The sequence below is a fragment of the Saccopteryx leptura genome, chromosome 5 (assembly GCF_036850995.1).
Source record: "Saccopteryx leptura isolate mSacLep1 chromosome 5, mSacLep1_pri_phased_curated, whole genome shotgun sequence".
NCBI classification, from domain to species: domain Eukaryota; kingdom Metazoa; phylum Chordata; class Mammalia; order Chiroptera; family Emballonuridae; genus Saccopteryx; species Saccopteryx leptura.
In genome coordinates this window covers 142,910,891-142,930,969 of record NC_089507.1, presented here as the reverse complement: position 1 = coordinate 142,930,969, position 20,079 = coordinate 142,910,891, and the positions used below count along the sequence as shown (strand labels likewise).

The following is a 20,079-nucleotide window of genomic DNA, read 5'->3' as shown; positions in this document are numbered from 1 at the left end:
AGCGTCTCCCGTGAGACTGTCATCCATCCATCACTTTTTCAGCCTTTCTGAGCGCAGTCTCAGCCCAGGGCAGGCGCTAGGGATGCCCTCTGTGCTCTGCAGGAAGTTCACAGCCCCGCAGGCTTCTACCCACCACATGCCAGAAGCTCTGCCTCCTCCCCAGCATGGCCATCAGGAATGACTCCGGAAGGGCCAGATGTCTCCTGGGGGCCAACCCCTCTCAGTCAAAACCTTAGTCTAGTCTAGAGGGAGAGACTGGTGAGTGGACAGCAGATTGTGACATTGCTGGCCCTGTGCCTGAGACTGTGGAGACCCCGCTGGAATTGGGGGTCCAGGGAGGCCCCCTTCAGCTGGATCTTGAGAGTGTGAGGTGGATGCCTCCAAGAACCAGACCCAGGCCAAGGGAGACCCGCCTCCAGCCCCACCCCAGGACTAGCCAAGTCCCTAAAACACTGGCGGTGGCACAGCCTGGTGCCTGCCTGCCCGGCATGGGTGTTCCTGAGTGACTTGGGTAGCCGCCCATGGCCCGAGGCATCTGTGCTGATGTTGGTGGTTCTGCTGAGTGTGGTCATTAAAGTGCTTCCCATTCTGGGGTGACCTCGGCTGGTGACTCAGCTCTCTGTGCAAGTCCTCTGCCCTGGGTCCCTGTTTGTCTCTCCTGGAGGAAATCTCTCCCACAGCCTGTCTGCAGTCACTTCCCTGCACCCTCCCCCCACCACATTCTCCAGGCTTGTCAGGAACAAAGGATGGAGCCTCTCCCCCAGCTCTACCTGTGCTTGCACCAGCCTGGAAAAGCAAACGTGTCATCACTGCTCCCACAAAACAGCCCTGTTCCCACACTCCTGACATCCGGTGTTCCACAATTCTGTTCTGACACTCTGTGCCATTTGTGCAGATCCTACAAAAGGACTCTGTCCACCTCGTCAGTCCATATGGGAGCAGGTGTGAGCGCGAGCACGTGTGCTCTATGGGCATATGTGTCTGTTCACACGTTTGGGAGTGTGTGCTCTATGGGCATAAGTGTCTGTTCACACGTTTGGGAGCGTGTGCTGTGGGCAGCTCCAAAGCCCTCTGCTGGCCAAACCGGGGACTGAGGCACACCGGGCCAGCTAAGCAGAGGGGACAGGTGGGCTGGGTCTCTGGTGCCAACAGTTCAGGAGGCCCCAAGATGGCATGCCCCAGTCGCAGGCTTTCCCTTTCCACAGCAGTTCTCATGTAAACAACGCTGCCTGCATGTTCCAGGGCACCCCTGCTGCTGAGCAGACGAGTCCGGGGTGACAGCATCCCCTTGAATGGAGCCCAGGTTGTGGGGCCCCCACAACCCTGGCTAATCCCCAGGGGCTCCCAGCTGGACCACAGAAGCAGGCTGCATCCCAGAGCTCCTGAGCTGGGGGGGGTCTCCAAACCCTTCGGAGCCCTGGAACTCCTGAGCAGAGAGCTGTCTGCAGGGTCCCCTGCCCCCCCCCCCCCCCACTTCTGCTGTATCTTCCCGTCCCTTTGGAGTCACAGCACCTAGCGCTAGCCAGGCCTGCTCCCACAACCCCATGGCCACACAGACACCGCGGCACACGGTTCTGCGGGGCCTGCAGGGCTGCGCTCGCCCTTCTGCTCAACCACCAGGAGCGGTTCCGTTCGTTTCCCCGCCTGTTGAACAGATGCATCTCCTCACGCACACCAGCCCTCACCACAATTCAAGCCATCCTCCCAGCCAGGCCACCACCAAGGTCAGACCTGCCTCTGGCCTCTCCCCAGGTCAGGCTCAAGGACGGCCAACAGCGGGCTGCTATGACAAGGGGTGACCACGTGGGAGTTATTTATAGGTGGTCAGTCTGCTGGCTCTGAGTCCCGTTTAGACACCGAAGCGCCCGAAGCGCACCGTGTGCAGGCGGGATCTCCAACAACGGTGTGGCTGACGACTGCCTCGTGTTGAGGGCGGACACTTCCAAGTTACACAGAAACGTTCCCTTGTACTGTGCAGCCCCAGCCCCTGGAGGCCCAGCGGCATCTGCACACCCCAGCAGGGGTTTCATTTCCTGGAGCCTCCCACCCTGTCCCTCCTGGTTGAAACACTACCCAATTGCAAAGCTGCTCCCTGGTGCCCCTCCCCTTCTTTCCTTCCTCAGGAGCTGACTGGTCTTCTCAGCCAGGGTTCAAGGGCCTCGGGGCTGGAAAAACCTGACAGCTCCAAGAACACTTTGCTGATAGTCATCTCTGTGCCCAAGGCCTGAGGCCAGACCAGGCCTGCCTGCTGACCTCGTGACAGTGTGTTTGTGCATGGCGTTCAACTTCGTTTGTTAGGGGCTTGGGCCCACCACCCTGGTCTGCTGTCTGAGGCACTGAAGGCTGCGCAGTCCTTAGGTGACTGACCCGAGCAAAATCCCTGGACGCAGGGCTGGGAGTGTGTGTGTGTGTGGGGGGGGCTGATGATTTAATCAGCACCTGTAGCCTGACCTGTGGTGGCGCAGTGGATAAAGCGTCGACCTGGAAATGCTGAGGTTGCCGGTTCAAAACCCTGGGCTTGCCTGGTCAAGGCACATATGGGAGTTGATGCTTCCAGCTCCTCCCTCCTTCTCTCTGTCTCTCTCTCCTCTCTAAAAAAAAAAAAAAAAAAAAATGAATAAAAAAATAATCAGCACCTGTATTCATTCCGGGGATCACAGTCATGAGCAGGGCTCCCCTCCACGTCCTGAGTCTCTCTGGTGAGTTGCTGAGCCTGAGGGCAGCCTTAGAGACCCCAGGCCATGGGGATGATCATGACTTGAGGGGGAACAGGGCAGGAGCCCACGAACATGCATCTGTGCCGCTCCGATGTGAGCACCAGTGGGTCTGGCTGTGATTTGAGTTACAGACAACACCGACCCGGACAGACTTCTCCTTCACAGTGACCTTTCAGAAAAACATCTGCCCCTTGTTTGACTCACACAAATGTAAAACCTAAGTGTAAAATAAAAACATAGGATGCAGGTTTCTCATATTTACTCTGTGAGTTCCCTTGCTCCGCCCCCTCCACCTGTCAACCTGGGGCAGCCGGGCAACAAGCCCCATCCGTCCCCGCAGCCTCTCCCTGTGCATTTTGTCTCCACCTGTGCATCTTCCATGGGAAAAGCTCTACTGAGGTCCTGCCCAGTTTTTGGCTATCATGTCCCTATACATTTTGGGTTCGCCCCTTAACAGAATTGCTGTGTGCAAAGGGTGTCTAAAGGGGCCCGATGGTGCAGAGGTGCTCACATGACAGTCATCTTGGTCACAGATGGTGCAGGTCTGGCCACCTGGACCTCCTGTGTGCTGGGCAGCATGCTGGTGCTTGGTGTATAGCCATCTGCTGAACAAACCTCATCTGAGCGGCACTTGCACTGAGGCGGGTAGAGAACCACACGGCAAGATCTGTGACCCATCAGACAAATGAGCAGGAGAGAGCAGTTGAAAGGGAGCGCAGGGCCTGTGGGGATGCCCTGGAGCCACGGGAGGAGCCTAGTTAACAGAGACTGCACCGCCACGCTGAAAATCCAGCTCTCCCTGAGCTGGAGGTACCGGGAAGCCACGCTCACAGAAGGATGGACGAGGATGCCCTCTGGGTGCCAAGCAGCACAGTCTCTGCCCACTGGGGAGGCCGTGCTGGGGCTTAGCCTCAGCTGTAGAGCTGGCGTGTCCTGAATGTAGAGGCCTGTTACTCGTGACGTGGCCAGCGGTGACTTCCTGCACAAGACAGCGGCGCCCAGTCCATTGCTGAGGAGCCCAGGGCCCAAGAATGACAGGGTGCTGCAGAAAGGAGGCACTGAAAGGGGGCGGCTCTCTGCCCAGCGCTATGGAGGGAAGGGCTGCGTGTTCACTGTAAGGCGCTGGTCACCCAGCGGCCGGCAGGACGGGCTTTTGTAGCTGCAGAAGCAACATTTGAACCCTGATACCAAACCTTGTAAGGAGACGAGCGAACACAGTTCTAACACCTTTGTCACTTGGTGAGGACACTCACAATGCTTGTCACACCTTTGTAACGTCCTGTCCCCCTGCACAGACACAAAGCGGAGGGACAAAGTACTTGGGCTTAACCACTCGCCCTCAGAATCTGCCGGAAGCACAGATGCAGGGACCAGCTTGCTTGGTCCCCTCAGCTGTCTCCAGATTTTCCCACCTGATCCCCCAGCCTCTGGTGGTTGTCCACTGTGGGCAGCACTGCAGTGCCAGGACAGAGCTCAAGCATGCCCGTGGGTGTTGTGGTTTCCCCAAAGGTTCCGGGGGCCTGCCGTTTGCGCTTCCTAACACAGATTACCACATCGCAGCAATGCCTTCCGACCTGTAGCAGAGGAGTTTAAAAGAGCTGACTGTGTTAAATTTCTTCGTTGTTTAGGGAGGTGTTTTGACTGAAAGAAGTCAGCTAGCCTGACCTGTGGTGGCGCAGTGGATAAAGCGTCGACCTAGAAATGCTGAGGTTGCCGGTTCGAAACCCTGGGCTTGCCTGGTCAAGGCACATATGGGAGTTGATGCTTCCAGCTCCTCCCCCCTTCTCTCTGTCTCTCCTCTCTCTCTCTGTCTCTCCCTCTCCTCTCTAAAATGAATAAATAAATAAAGCTTTAAAAAAAAAATTAAAAAAATAAATAAAGGTTACATAAGAAAAAAAAAAAAAAAAAGAAGTCAGCTACTAGCTGTGGCTAGCTCATCTGAGAGGCTCCTAGCCTAGGCCCCAAATTTCTATTTTATTTGCATTACTACATGCCGTTAGCTGTTTCTCTTTCTTTAAAGTCTGAGACAGCTTAAACGCCAGGTTGCCAGCTCACAGCTCACCAGGAGTTCCCTGCAATGATCACCCACTGCACCAGGGCCAGCGGGCAAGAGCGTGCCCCTGTGCTGGGTCAGCACCTGGTCATACAATGCTGCCTGGATGAGCATTCCCAGAACACCCAGCAGAAATCCACATGAAGGTAACAGTTTGTGAGAGTGTCTTGAGTAACTGCCCCTGCAACTGTGTGTTTAGGTGTGAGCACAAAATTGCCAGCAACAAAAATAAAGTAGAGCCTGACCAGGCAGGCAGTGGCACAGTGGATAGAGCATCAAACTGGGACGCAGAGGACTCAGGTTCAAAACCCTTGAGGTCACTGGCTTGAGCAGGAGCTTACCAGTTTGAGTACGGGGTCGCTGGTCGGAGCATGGGATCAAAGACATGACCCCATGGTTGCTGGCTTGAGCCCAAGGTCACTGGCTCGAGCAAGGGGTCACTGGTTTTGCTGTAGCCCCCCCTCCCCCAGTCAAGGCACATATGAGAAAGCAATCAATGAATAACTAAGGTGCTGCAACAAAGAATTGATGCTTCTCCTCTCTCGCCCTTCCTGCATGTCTGTCCCTCTCTCTGTCTCTCTTGCTAAAAGAAACAAACCCAGAAAGTAGAATAGGACATAGAAAATAGTTAACAAAAAGGCCAAGAAAGGAGAATCTTCCTTCAGGTACACCTGTTCTCAATGGTATGATGCCAAACACAGCCAGACAAGGCCCTCAGGGAGTTGACTGTCAGGCCCTGGAGTCCCGGCCTTACCACCTGCTTGGACACCTCCCAACACATGGAGAGGGGCCATGGGGCAGTTGCTCCAACCTCGCACTGTGCACCCCAGGTGACAGGTGCCACCGCTTCCTACATAGACACTGACTGGCAACAGGAAAAGCCTGTGATAAACCCCGGTAACGTTCACAAGCTGTGATTTCATAGAACAGAAGAGAAATGGTCACCATGAGTTGGGGGCATGACTCCAACACAACCTCGGGGAAAAAAAAATTAATGCAAATTTAGCCATTAGGAACAACAGATAAATAAATAAGCTCAGAATAGCTGAGAAAAAAACAAATTAAATGTAATTTAATTACCCATCCTCTTCAGTCCCAGATTTTTCCAGAATACTAATAAAATATATAAATTACCTAGTAAGTAAAGAAGATACAGAACATTCAACATAAAACCGCCTCAAGTAAAAATAAGACCAAGGACAAACCCTAATTACTTTATTTCTGTGTATCAAGACTACAAATAGCATTTAACACAATTTATTATTCCAATTAAGAAATTATACATTCGTTTTGATAATGGTCATTGTCTTAAAAGTGTCATTCAGTCCCCCGGATTTAAAAGGATATTGCTAATCTGGTCAATTCAAGGGACCGGAAAGCCCGGAGCCCCAGTAGCGGCTGCGCCGATGAGGAGGGGCTCCTAGCCCAGCGTCAGCAAGTGGTCCTGCTCTCTGGGCCGCTGAGGCACCAGCACACTCTCCACTACCAGAGGCTGAAGTCACCCAGCAACAAGTCAGGTCTTGATAAAGTGCCTATTACACGGGAATCACCAACACTCCTCCCCCGGACACACATTTGGGGGCTGTCCTGTTTCCTTCAAAGCAGCACCGTTGAGGAAGCAGGGGGTGTGGAAGCGTGGTGGGTCACCCTGACATCCAGGGAGGTGACGGCTGGCCCAGAGGGGGGGTGCAGGGCGAAGGTGCAGCCGCCACTTTGGTTCAAGTGACTGGATCCATCTCAGCGTCCATGCTCCCAAACTGCCATCGGTAGTGGGTTGCACACGCCGTGGGAACAGGACAGAGGCCCCTCTCCTGAAGCTTCCAGGTGCCCAGTGGAGAGGAATAAAAACCCGCCTCGTGCACCCCCCACAGAACCACCCAAACCACTGCAGACTGATGGAAACCCACAATCAGCATGCGTGTCCCATCTGGGAGATGTGGCTTAGAAAGCACAAATAAAATACTCTCCTGGATCTCTTCTCCAAACCTCACCACCTTGGGAAAAGGCAGCAGGAAAAAATGCTTTTAGTTTGAACAATCAGGCTTGTAAACAGTTCAACCACACGAGAAGCAGTGGCCCTGAGTGTCAGCACCCCGCTCCCAACCCCGTCTCCGCAGACCAGTGCCAGCCGGATCTGGCAACAGCACCAGGAGCCCCGCCCAGAGCACCCCCACCCAGGGCACCCCCTGCCCAGGGCACCCTCACCCAGGAGGCCCAGAACCCATTAGCAAAGCCAAAGTTCATCTTTGGTTAACGTCTCTGAGTTGCCACTCATCTTATAACTGTGCTCTTCTTGGCAAAATCACTAAGTCAGCCTCGTGGCACATACCTTTGTTATTTTTAAGTTACTGGAAAAGCAATGTCCATCTAAATAAGTGACCATGACTTAAGTCATCAGAAATGAAGAGGGTGACAGGGGCGCAGGAGAGCTGGGGAGGGGGCAGCCTGAGCGTCCTCGTGGCCTGGGAGGAGCTACTTACGCCAGGCCGCGTGGTCTCTGCGAGGTCAGGCCCAGCCGCGCTCAGCTGAGCTCAAAGCCGGCCGCACACTCGATGGCGTACAGCAGCTTGCTCCGCAGCAGCGCCTCGTCGTGGAACTCGGGGAGTTTCAGCAGGTTCATGCAGGTGCTGGCTGTGGGCAGCCGCTCGAGGTCGGAGCCACCATTGTGGATGCAGAAGGCGGGATATAGCTCCTGAAAGACAGCATCAGCTCAGCTTGTGTGGAAACCCAGCACGAGACGCTGCTCTGGCGGTACAGGCGGTGCCGTATATTGGCATGGACACACGCCCACAGAGGACCTGCTCACTAGGGTGTGGAAACCAGACACAAAGCTGCCGCCACACCCCTGCTCTGACAGGGACGCCTGGGATCATGCACCACACCACCATGCAGGACAGGCAGCCCGGCTGCAGCAGCCCCACAGCGGCCCCGGGCTCCACATCCTTGTTGGTGAAATCCAAGTTTTGCGAAGCGGGCAGCTGAGCAGGTGCACAGCCAAGGAGTGCCGAGCATGGAGGTGCACAGGCTCCTCACTACAGACCTCGGGGCGCTCCTTGCTAAATCAGCCTTCTCACAAACAATGTAGGTGGCAGCTGCCTTGGGCTAAAACCCACACTGTCCTTTCTTCTAATCACCACAGCGAATGTTACTTTGAATGTTTCATAAAAGTGTTAGACCAGGAACCAAAAGAGAAACAGAAAGAACGCTTATTGCCTTTATTATTAGTCAGCATTCTAAGTACACCGAGGACAACAATTTCTCAAATGCTTGAGGTAAAAAATAAAAGCACCACGGCTCTGCCACAGTGCAGTCCGTGTGAACTGGGTAAACAATCCAGCGACTGGGTCAGTGAGAGCCTGAAATATATTTTCCAGTTAAATGCCACAGTTTAGCGTTTCCTTCCTAATGCTAATTGAATCTCTTACTAGCAGTCTTAAAAGTACGAAAAATGAAGTTCTTCACTGAAATCTGAGTCAAGGGCACCATTTCATGCATAAAGAGAGTGCAAAGGGAATTTGCATTAATTCAGAGTGAGAAAAATCTTCAATTTATTATGTAGTCTGATGGCAACTGAACAATTTTCTACAGCGCTTTAATGATTTTTTTGTCTGTAACAATCACATTCATTAAACATATTAAACTTTAATTAGCTTTCGCAGATGTTATTCTTCTCCAGTAATCTGGTGGTAAGGAGCGCTGCGATCAGATCAGGCAGTGGCCTCCTGTTTCTAGGACTTGGGTGGGACAGCCCCGCATCCAAGCTCTGCGTCTCCCACAGGCACTCGGCTCACTGGGCAGCATCAACAACAGGTAATTTTTCCAAATCTGAAGCCTAACGTCTGAAAACTGCTAAAACCTTTGCAAACTCTGAAATTTCACATTTAATATATTTTAGCTCATTGAAAAAAATCTAAGTAGAAAGACTGTTGCATGGCTTCCAAAAAGGTATTTTTCCTGGTGCAGTAACACTCGATTGGGGGCATGGCCCATGACCGCCCGGGGAACCCATCACCACTCGCCAGGCGCTGGCTGCGTGGGAGCCACACCGGCCCTCTCACCAACTGTGGCACTGAATGACCAGGAGCCAGCAGAAACCTCTGTGCCTGAAGTTTGCCTAACTTTCTTACTTGCAGGTTTGGTGTGGTATAACTGGAGATACTAGAAGCCCGGTCTGACACTGAGCTCCACTGATAGAATGTCCTGGTAGCACTGCAATCTCAGTGCAGTTTGTTGACGACTGTTCATCTCGCTGGATGACAAAGGACTCCCTGACCCTTCAGTCAGCCCTTGGTCGTGTCTGCATGTCGCACCTGCTCTGCCTGCGCCCAAGTCTCCAGCCACCGCCCCCCCCAGTCCAAGTCCTGCCCAGTCCCTGGGTTGCATGTAGAGGCTGTAGGGCCAGGACACACGTGAGGACCAGCAGGCAGCATGCTTGGAGAGCGTTTGTTTTAGGACACATGCAGGGGAGATGATTTCCCAACAGCCTCAGATGGCTCAGCAGAGGAACACATGAATGATAAAGCCACTGTCGTGAGTGTTCACAAGTGGTGGTGGGGATGGCGTCTCCACCCAGTTCCTACAACTTTCCTACTTGAAATGGTACAATCAGGCCAGGTATCAAAATAAATACAGCAAACAACCAGGAAGAAATACTCTGCTCACACACCATTCCCAAACACTCCCTGTCACCATTTATAGCGTGTCTCCCTTAGCCTGGGTAAAAATGGCCTTTGACGCAGACAGCCTGGGGACACAGGAAGTGACATCACTGCCAGCTCAGCGGACCCAGCGTGCCTGCAGGTGTCACAGCTCATGCCATCCCACCAATGGGGCAGCCACGAACACAGGAGGACAACGAAGGAAGCAGGGCTAGGCTGCAGATGATGCCCAGTGGGTGTGGCTGAGACCCTGTGCCCATGACGTGAGAAACCCAGTACCAAGGGGGGACCTGCAGCCACACAACCACGCCCCCCGGCACTGCCTCCCTGGACACGAAGCGCCCGCTGTTGCACAGAGCCCATGTGGCAGCTGCTGCCTTTCCTAGGGACAGGGGTTTTAAAGCAAATGCACAAACATACCTTGAACCCCAGGAGGGGAGGTCGGGAGCAGCTGGTGACAAACTTGAGCAGTTTGCGCTTCTCCTCGTCCGTGAACCCCTCCACAACTCGCCAGAAGGCTCTGATCACAGGGTGGTCGGCAGAATAGCCTCCTGCCAAAACAAACACATTTTACTGAAAGCGCGCCACGTCCAGACGTGGACTCTCCAGACAGCTGTGAGCACCGCATATGAGGGCGACGTGTCTTCATCACAGGGAATGAGCGGTCACTCACGCTGACAGCCACCTCTAACCAAAAAGTAAGTAACCTCTTACTCACTTGGTCCCTGGGGGTGACGGGCAAGTTCAGAGGGGACACAACCTTTGGAGGGGTCAGCGTACCACAGGCCAGAAAGGGGACACCCAGCAGCAAAAAAGGTCCCAGCTGCAGGAGCTCTGCTGGGCATAAACGCCGACCCCGCTGAGGTGCAGACCCACCATGTCAGGGCCCACATGGCCACACCGCTGAAAGGGCAGGGGGGCATCCACCCTCAGCAGAGGGCGTCCCTCCGCCTCCACGCCCTTGTGCCTGATGTGAGGCCACTGTTCTAAGTGTAATAACTGCTGCTTACAGCTTTTAATCTGCTTAAGTGCTTCCTAAAACCGAAATAATTGCTTTATATTGTTCCCTCATTGTTAATACACCACAGACATAACATCAATAAACTATCTTAAGTGCATTAATTGGCACCAAAATGAGTATGATAATATTTTAAACCTATTTACTGGAATAGCTAAGATCACTAAAGGTATAAGCTTTCTGTGCAGACAGGGTAATGCAAACAACCCAAGACAATTTCTTGGCAAAGGGAAGGCTGGACTGATTTCATTTTTTGAAACGTGGGGACAATGTGACCTTAAGTATTACTTGCCTTCATATAAACAGGAGAGTTCAAGTTTAGAGCAACATGAATTACAGAAGAGGGAGATACACAAACACACATACATATATACGTGTAAATATATTTACATAAATGAATTATTTTAGTGAATTTATAGACCCTGCAGCCATCCCCATAATCCAGTTTAGGACACCTGCGTTTCCTCAGAAAGTCCATGTGTGCCCCATAGACGCTCCACCTATTTGCGGTGGTCACAAGCTCAGAAGCTTCCGCCACGACTCAGTCCCAACACTGTCTCCAGGTCCCCTGGGAGGAGAGCCTGGCAAACAGCACTCAACACAGCAAGTGTGAAGGGTGGTTACACAGCTTAAAACTTGTAGTAGCCCTGGCTGGTTGGCTCAGTGGTAGAGCATCGGCCTGGCTACTGGAAGTCCTGAGTTTGATTCCTGACCAGGAAGTGACTATTTGCTTCTCCACCTCTCCCCCTCTCCTTTTTCTCTGTCTCTCTTCCCCTCCTGCAGCCAAGGCTCCATTGGAGCAAAGTTGGCCTGGGCACTGAGGATGGCTCTATGGCCTCTGCCTCAGGTGCTAGAATGACTCCAGTTGCAGCACAGCAACACTCCAGATGGGCAGAGCATCGCCCCTTGGTGAGCATGCCGGGTGGATCCTGGTCGGGTGCATGTGGGAGTCTGACTGCCTCCCCACTTCTAACTTCAAAAAACAAACAAAAAACTTGTGGTAAAACATGTAACATAAAATGTGTCATTTAAACCACTTTTAGATGTAGAGTTCAGTGGCATTAACGATACCCACACTGCTGAGCACCCACTACTGCTGTTCCTAACCAGTGACTGCCCAGCCCCTGGCAACCTATAACCCCTGCAAGTGTCTAGGAGTTTGCCTCTTCTAGGTGGTTCATACGGGGGGGAATCCTACAGCCTGTCCTTTTGTGTGTACATGGCATATTTCTCTTAGTATAATGTGTTCAAAGGTTCATCATGTTGGAATATGTATTTAAATTCCATTTCTTTTTAAAAATTCTATTGATTTTAGTGAGGCGGGGGGCGGGGGGGGGGGGACGGACACACGACACAGCTCTGTTCCTATATGTGCCCTGACCGGGGATCAAACCAGCAACCTCTGTGCTTTGGGATGATGCTTTAACCAGCCAAGCTATCCAGCCAGGACTAAATTCCATTTCTTTATTGATCTGAGAGAAAGAGAGGGAAGCTTTGATTTGTTGTTCCACTTATTTATGAGTTCATTGGTTGATTCCTGTATGTGCCCTGATGGGAACCAACCCACAACCCTTAGCATATTGGGACAACATGCTAATCAACTGAGCCCCCCAACCAGGCCTGAAACTGTTTATTCCAGTATTTTTTCTTTTTTGGTTATGTTATCCATGTAGAATTTTATTTTTTACTTTTTTTCTCAAAGTGGATGTTTCCTCCCCCTTTCTTCCTTCCCTCCCTCCCTCTTACATGCCCTCCAGTCTACCTCTATCACCTTACTACACTAGCTAGAAACCCCAGCACAATGCTGGATAAAAATCACAGAAGCAAACATCTTTGCCTGAGGTGGAGGGCATTGAGGCTTTCAGCATTCAGCATGATGTTACCTGTGAATTTCTCACAGGTGTCCTGTATCAGTTTAGGAAGACCCCTTCCGTTCCTAGCTTATAAGTTGTTTTTTGTTTTTGTATTTTTCTGAGGTTAGAAGCTGGGAGGCAATCAGACAGATTCCTGCATGTGCCTGACCAGGATCCACCTGGCATGCCCACCACGGGGCGATGCTCTGCTCATTTGGGGCTGCTGCTCCATTGAGGCCAGAGCCATTCTAGCGCCTGAGGTGGAGGCCACAGAGCCATCCTCAGCACCCAGGCCAACTTTGCTTCCATGGAGCCTTGGCTGTGGGAGGGGAAGAGATATAGAGAGGAAGGAGAAGAGGAAGGGTGGAGAAGCAGATGGGCGCTTCTCCTGTGTGCCCTGGCCGGGAACTGAACCTAGGACTTCCACATGCTGGGCCGATGCTCTATCACTGAGCCAACCGGCCAGGGTCCTAACTTCTAATTTTTATTTAATTTATTTTTATTAGCAAGGGAGGGGGAGAGAAAGAGAGTAAGAGAGAGAGAAACACTGATGTGTGGTTCCACTTATCTATACATTCACTGGTTGATTCCTGTATGTGCTCTGACCCGGGATCAAACCTGCAACCTTTGTGTATTTGAATGACGCTTGTACCAACCAAGCTATCCAGCCACGGCTTGAGAATTTTATCGTGAATGGGAGGAGAGACTTACATGCTCAAAAGCTGTATTCATGGGATAAATACTGCTTGACTTAATCATTTGTAGGTGCTGCTGGGTTCAGTTTGCTAATATTCTGAGGATTTTTGCACATATGGTCATAAGGGATGTTACCTAGAATCTCCTCTCTTGTGTCTTTCGTCTCCCTTTGCTATCAGGCCAATACTGATCTTTGAAGAGAGAGACCTTCCCACCCTCTCCTCACATGGCCACAGCTGGAAGTCCTGCACAGGATGTGCTCTTACAGCTGAAACATTATCTAAAAGAAATACACATTCCAAAATATTTAGGAGAAGACTACATGGAGAAAGCTCACCTGTGATTTCATTAACTGTAATCGACCAAGTACCCTTTGATAAAGCTGAAAAGGACATAAAGTGTTTTTTTTTTAACAGAGACAGAGAGTCAGAAAGAGGAATAGGTAAGAGACAGACAGACAGAAACGGAGAAAGATGAGAAGCATCAATCATCAGTTTTTCGTTGCGAGACCTTAGTTGTTCATTGATTGCTTTCTCATATGTGCCTTGACCGTGGGGCTACAGCAGACCAAGTAACCCCTTGCTTGAGCCAGTGACCTTGGGTCCAAGCTGGTGAGTTTTGCTCAAACCAGATGAGACCGTGCTTAAGCTGGCGACCTTGGGGTCTTGAACCTGGGTCCTCCACATCCCAGTCCAATGCTCTATCCACTGCGCCACTGCCTGTTTAGGCAAGAAACATCAATTCTTCGTTGCGGTTCCTTAGTTGTTCATTGATTGATTTCTCACATGTGCCTTGATGGGGGAGGGGGGGACTACAGTAGACCGAGTGACCCCTTGCTCGAGCCAGCGACCTTGGGCTCAAGCTGGTGACCTCGGGGTCTTGAACCTGGGTCCTCCACATCCCAATCTGCTGCTCTATCCATTGTGCTACCTCCTGGTCAGGCAAGTTTTCTTGGTTTTAAGAAATAAATATTGCATGCCTGACCAGGCAGTGGCACAGTGGATAGAGCGTTGATGTTGGATGCTGAGGACCCAGGTTCGAAACCCCAAGGTCACCAGCTTGAGCGCGGGCTCCTCTGGCTTGAGCTCAGGTTCACCAGCTTGACTGTATGGTCACTTCCTTGAGCATGGGATCATGGACATGACCCCATGGTCACTGGTTTGAGCCCAAGGTCGCTGGCTTGATCAAGGGGTCATTTGTTCTGTTGCAGCTCACCAGCCAAGGCACATATGAATAAGCAATCAATGAACAACTAAGGAGCCGCAACGAAGAATTGATGCTTCTTACCTCTCTCCTTTCCTGTCAATCCCTATCAGTCCCACTCTGTCAAAAATTAAAAAAAAAAAAAAAAAAAAAAGCTCATTATGGTTTTAATTTATTTCTCTTATGATGAACAAATGTTGCTGAGCATATTTCTATGTGCCAGTGACCACCTGTGTATCTGTTTTTTGGTTTTTCATTTTCCTGAGAAGCAGAAGCACTTAAAATTTAATGTAATCAAACCAGGTAGGTCAGCTGGTTAGATTAGAAGATCATTCCGGCATGCCAAGGTTGTAGGTTCGACCCCCAGTCAGGGCACACATAATCAACCAGTGAATGCATTGATAAGTGGAACATGTTGATGTTTCCCTCTCTCCCTCTCCCTCGCCCCCCGAAAGCAATAAAAATTTAAAAAGCAAAAGAAGAGCAAAGAGTTTAGTGAGGTCTTTATCACACACTCAGGGTTTTAACCCACAGGTTAAAAACGTGCATTAGAAATCACTGAGGGAATATGGTCATCGGTAACGTTCTCAGGAATAAGGTAGCAGGAGCAGTAACCTACCTGAATAGTTTGTGAAGGACTTCAGGTCCTCCAGGCTTATGGGAACTTGGGCACCAGAAATCAGTACCTAAAAACAGAATTTAATTCATAAGACCGGAGACAGGTCTGCAGAAAGCTCTGCCCTGTCCTGACACAAATGCCCACAGTGCCGGACCTGAATCTCCTGCTGGTCAAACATGCGCAGCCACTCAAGGTTGACGACGTTGGCCAGGCCCTGCCGGAAGGCCAGGCAGTGCTGGCGGATCTGTCTGTTCAGCCGGTAGTCAGCCACCAGGTGGATGTACGCGATCCGGTTCGCGCTGGTGACGGGGATGTCCTTTCCCCCACATTTCAGTTCAACCACCTGTGAATGTTAAAACAAGGGTCTTAACACTCTCCATAGGATTACAGGGTAAACAGAAGCCAGGAAGAATCCTCTCATGTAAACCAGACTGTGCTGCTTTCTGAGCGAGGACCTAAGCCGTGAGCGGCACATAGCATGCCAGCACGCATGAGCGCGCTCCCCAGAGCTCCTGTCCCTGCCACAGCCACCACGCACCTGCTCCCCACAGAGCTCACACACCACGCTGGGGCTATTGCAGGCTTTCATTTCAAGAATTAGAGACCACACATGGCCAGGACAGGAGTCTCGTGGCCCCCAGAATTCGAGGGGACTCATTCTGGGAAAACACAGCTGCAGGACTCAGGCTGTGGTGAGAGGACGATGCCCCTGGCGTGGAGACATGGCACACACATCTCCTTGCCTTTCTGAGTGTCAGTACTGCTGTGGCTGAAACATGGTGGGGAGGGTGGTGGGAACAGAGATAACCAAACTTCCATTTCTACACACATGAACAGAACGAGAAAGAATAGCTTCTCAGCACTGCACAAGCATGTTCACAGAACCAGCAGGCCCAGCGCGCGGTCAGAAAGAGCTCGGAGGCATCACACGGGCAGCAGGACAAATAGCCGGGGTCCACAGAGCTGCCGGGTTCTGGTTCCCCCTCCTCACTTCTACCTGTCGGCCACACACAGGTTATCTACTCCCAGCTTCTTGTCATTAATAAAATGGTGACGCTGCTTTGCCGACCTTGAACTTGTGATGACATAAGATCATACAAACAAAGCTGATTGACAAAACAGCGTCGATAGCTCTGAACACTGAAGCCTAATTTCCAAGACTGTATCTTTTCTCTTTCTTCTTTTACTATTTTACTTATTGATCTGAGGGGGGGGGGAGAGGGAGGGACGGAGAGAGAGACACACACACACACACACACACACACACACACACACACACAGGTAGTGGGGATGGGGAGTGGGAAAACCAACCCACAGCAGCTTTTCTTGTATATGCCTTGACCAGGTGAGCCTGAGGTCCTGGACTGGTGACCTCAGTGTTCCTGGTTGATTCCCCATCCACTGCACCACCATAGGCCAGGCCCAAGACTGTATGCTCAAATTCCTTATTTACTAGTACTTAAACAAAAGAAATGAAAATTTTTATTGATTGATTTCAATGAGAGCAAGGGAAAGACAAAGAGAGGAACATCAATCTGTTCCTGTAGGTACCCTGACTGGGGATTGAACCAGCGACCTCTGTGCTTCGGGACGATGCTCTAACTAAGCAAGCTACCCAGCCAGGACAAGAAATGCATTCCTGATGCATGTGAATGATGCAATCTATGCCAAGGATGAAGAAACGTACAATAAATCCAAGCTAAGTGGGTGCAGGCCCTCCAGAGTGAGACCATAGCCAGTGCCCCCAGCGGAGGTGGCAGACTTTGGTGGTGAGAACACAGAGATGCTAACACTGGGGACGAGGAGAACCTCTAATCCCTCTGCAGCCGGAGCCTTTCACCCTCTTGGAGGCCGCTGCATCCCAGGTGACAAAGACGACACCATTCCCTCTGGTCCATGGCTGCAGCCCACCTCCCCACCTCAGAGAAAGGCTGTTTTGACACCTGCTGGACAGCTTCCCTTGAGTGACCCAAGTCTGTGTCATGCGACTGCCCTGTGTTATGAAGTGATGTAGCTTCGTCAGATTCCCCTCCACATTGCACATTCCAGATGACTCCTCACCTCTCACTGATTCGTGCTTGGTGCTGACCAGCTCGCCGGGCCTGCTCTCTGCTGACAGGCCATCGGTCAGCCGCTGGCTGGAAGCTCTTTCAGCATCTGAGATACCGCCCTCCCGTTAGTGAATTAAGGGCAGGTAACAGAAGCTGATCCCAAAGACAAAGGACACCGCCCCATCAGACAGCACAGACATTTTTAGGAACTCTAATGTGGTCACACTCAGTAATTTTTTTTTTTTATGCTCTTTTTTTTAAATTTTATTTATTCATTTTAGAGAGGAGAGAGAGACAGAAAGAGAGAGAGAGAGAGAGAGAGAGAGAGAGAGACGGGGGGAGGAGCAGCAAGCATCAACTCCCATATGTGCCTTGACCAGGCAAGCCCAGGGTTTCAAACCGGCGACCTCAGCATTTCCAGGTTAATGCTTTATCCACTGTGCCACCACAGGTCAGGCACACTCAGTAATTTAAACTACTCTCAGGCTACACAGAGCTAAAACAACTTCATCAGTTTAAAATCATGTCCAGGCCCTGGCCGGTTGGCTCAGTGGTAGAGCGTCGGCCTGGCGTGCAGAAGTCCCGGGTTCGATTCCCAGCCAGGGCACACAGGAGAGGCACCCATCTGCTTCTCCACCCCTCCCCCTCTCCTTCCTCTCTGTCTCTCTCTTCCCCTCCCGCAGCCAAGGCTCCATTGGAGCAAAGATGGCCCGGGCGCTGGGGATGGCTCCATGGTCTCTGCCTCAGGCACTAGAGTGGCTCTGGTCGCAACACAGTGATGCCCCAAATGGGCAGAGCATCGCTCCCTGGTGGGCATGCCCGGTGGATTCTGGTCGGGCGCATGCGGGAGTCTGACTGTCTCCCCGTTTCCAACTTCGGAAAAAAAAAAAATCATGTCCAACCTGTCCCAAGATGCCCGCTTTGTGGGGTGCCTGCATCTGTAAGGACCACCACAGCCTCACATACAGCGTGGGGCTCAGAAGGCACTGAGCTCTCCCACCACTGACGGGGTGCACCCTCCCCAGAGCAGCCTCTCTGCCCGGATCTCGAGGAGGGGCGTCTGATAGGCTCAAGGTCACAGGGCGAAGCAGTGGTAGAACATTTTCCTGACTCAGCTCCAGTGCTGCCCTACGTAGCAGGTGGATGCTTACAGGTCCACGGTCCACCCCAAGCACTTCCCCAGGGGAGAGGTATATACAAATCAGTGGTCTAACATTTCACATTCTTTCTTTAAGGAGGCTAACAAACAGCCATATTGATTACATTGAAGAAAACAAAGTTGAGAGCAAAACCATTACTTTAAAAGGAAAGATTAACTCTCAGAACCTGCCAACACGATGAAGCATTTGCATATTACAGATCTCTAAATCTTGGTATTTTATCAACTGAAACCTGCACAGAGGACTACATTTTCACATCTCTTTCTACAGAAATCTGTAAGAACCCCCGCAAATTAGGTACTTTACCAGTGACTTTCTTAAATTTTCCAATTAGACTCTTTAGTATAATTATTCTTATGCATTATCATCTGTAATCTCTTTACTCAGTGGGGATTTCCATGAGTAATTGGAACATCTTAACGTCACACTTTTGCTTTTAACAGATTCCAGTATTACCAGGGCGCTTTAATGGAACTCTTGACACCCTGGACAGCTTGCCATTATCGTCTGCGTCAGGAGAGAAATGGAAACACTCCCATTAGCAAAGGCCTCCCTCTGGGGGACCCTGCGCTCCCAGTTCCTGGTTCATTGCCACCAGGGGGAGCAGCATCACCATGTGTGCTCAAAATATCCCTAGGACTGTCACAGGCCCTCCTTTAAATTCAGCTCCATGGTGAGGAAGCAAACAAAACAAGAGCAACTAAGTTACCACCAAACAGAGAACAGGTTCTGTCTGCCTTCCTCATCCTGAGGTTATCTTATGATGCTGGGTCCGACCCCAAAACTGCTTCAAGGACCACAAGGTGGTGGTGGGGGCCCGAGGCAGCCCTGTTCCTGCTGTTCTTGCTGCTCCGGCTTAGGATTTTTTTTTTCTTGTGGGAGAGACAGAGAGAGTCAGACAGAGGGACAGACAGAAAGGGAGAGAGATGAGAAACATCAATTTTTCATTGCGGTTCCTTAGTTGTTCATTGATTGATTTCTCATATGTGCCTTGACTGGGGGCTACAGCAGACCAAGTGACCCCTTGCTCAAGCCAGCAACCTTGGGCTCAAGCCGGTGAGCTTTGCTCAAACCAGATGAGCCCGCGCTCAAGCTGGCAACCTCGGGGTCTCGAACCTGGGTCCTCCACATCCCAGTCCGATGCTCCATCCACTGCGCCACTGCCTGGTCAGGCCTGTTTAGGATTTAATCCACACTATTTCTGAAATAAGTAGCTTATAAAAGCTAGAAAAACACACTGAAAATTCAGGTACCACAAAGATAATCAGTTAAAAAAATCAAGCAAGTTTTGACATTAGAATGTACAGGTCTTCATGTGTGCTTTTCATTTAGAATTTCTTCAAATTTATTGATTTTAGAGAGAGAGGAAGGGGGACAGAGAGAAACGCTGGTCTGCTCCTGTATGTCCCCTGACCTGGATCGAACCAGCGACGTTTGCCTACTGAGACAATGCTCTACCAACCAAACCAGAGTTGTGCTCTTCATCTTGGCGTTGAAGACATAAGTGTGGTGCAGAAGCTATTTGCGGCTCTGCCGTCGAGGGAGGAAGCCTACAGAGACCCTCAGATTTCCAGAGGGCCACCCAGGAGTGAAGCATGGAGCACTGGGACATCCTAGGGAGCTGGATTTCACACCCACTCCAGAGACAGAGAAGAAATAGCACACAGGTGTGACAAGTACATGGAGAAGCACCGGACCCTTGGGCACAGCTATTGCAGCAGCTAAAAAACCGCGGAGGTCCTCAAAAGACACACAGAATCACCATGGGACCCAACAATTCCACTTCCAGGTATTTACCCACCTGAAAGCAGGGACTTGAAATGCATTTAGTCAGCAATGTCCATGCATCACAGTTTACCTGAAATTACACTAATGTGTATGTGTGGGGGATGAATAAACAAACATGGCCCACACATGCAACAAGGCATTCCTCAGCCATCATAAAGGGAAAATGCTGTACAATTCCAATCAGACCGGTCCGACTCAGAGACACAGTGGAGAGTGGGGCCAGGCTCTGCGGTACCACACTGTCCTGCCTGCACCTCCTCTCA

General features: G+C 51.2%; 1 protein-coding gene across 2 annotated transcripts in view; it reads right to left on the bottom strand.

Annotated features, from left to right (window-relative positions):
- Window positions 1-5,947: 5,947 nt before the first annotated feature.
- The window catches only part of UBE3C (ubiquitin protein ligase E3C), a 76,150-nt gene continuing 62,018 nt past the window's right edge, over window positions 5,948-20,079 (bottom strand). Inside the window, exons 20-24 of one of the 2 annotated variants that reach the window (XM_066385638.1) lie at window positions 14,972-15,160; window positions 14,818-14,884; window positions 9,849-9,979; window positions 7,251-7,462; window positions 5,948-6,764 (exon numbers count right to left, since the gene is read on the bottom strand). In XM_066385638.1, the coding sequence (XP_066241735.1) occupies window positions 7,292-7,462; window positions 9,849-9,979; window positions 14,818-14,884; window positions 14,972-15,160 (558 nt within the window). In that variant the 3' untranslated portion in view covers window positions 5,948-6,764; window positions 7,251-7,291. Of the gene's footprint in view, window positions 7,463-9,848; window positions 9,980-14,817; window positions 14,885-14,971; window positions 15,161-20,079 lie in introns of both variants that reach the window. The other variant, XM_066385636.1, reaches the window with a different exon arrangement.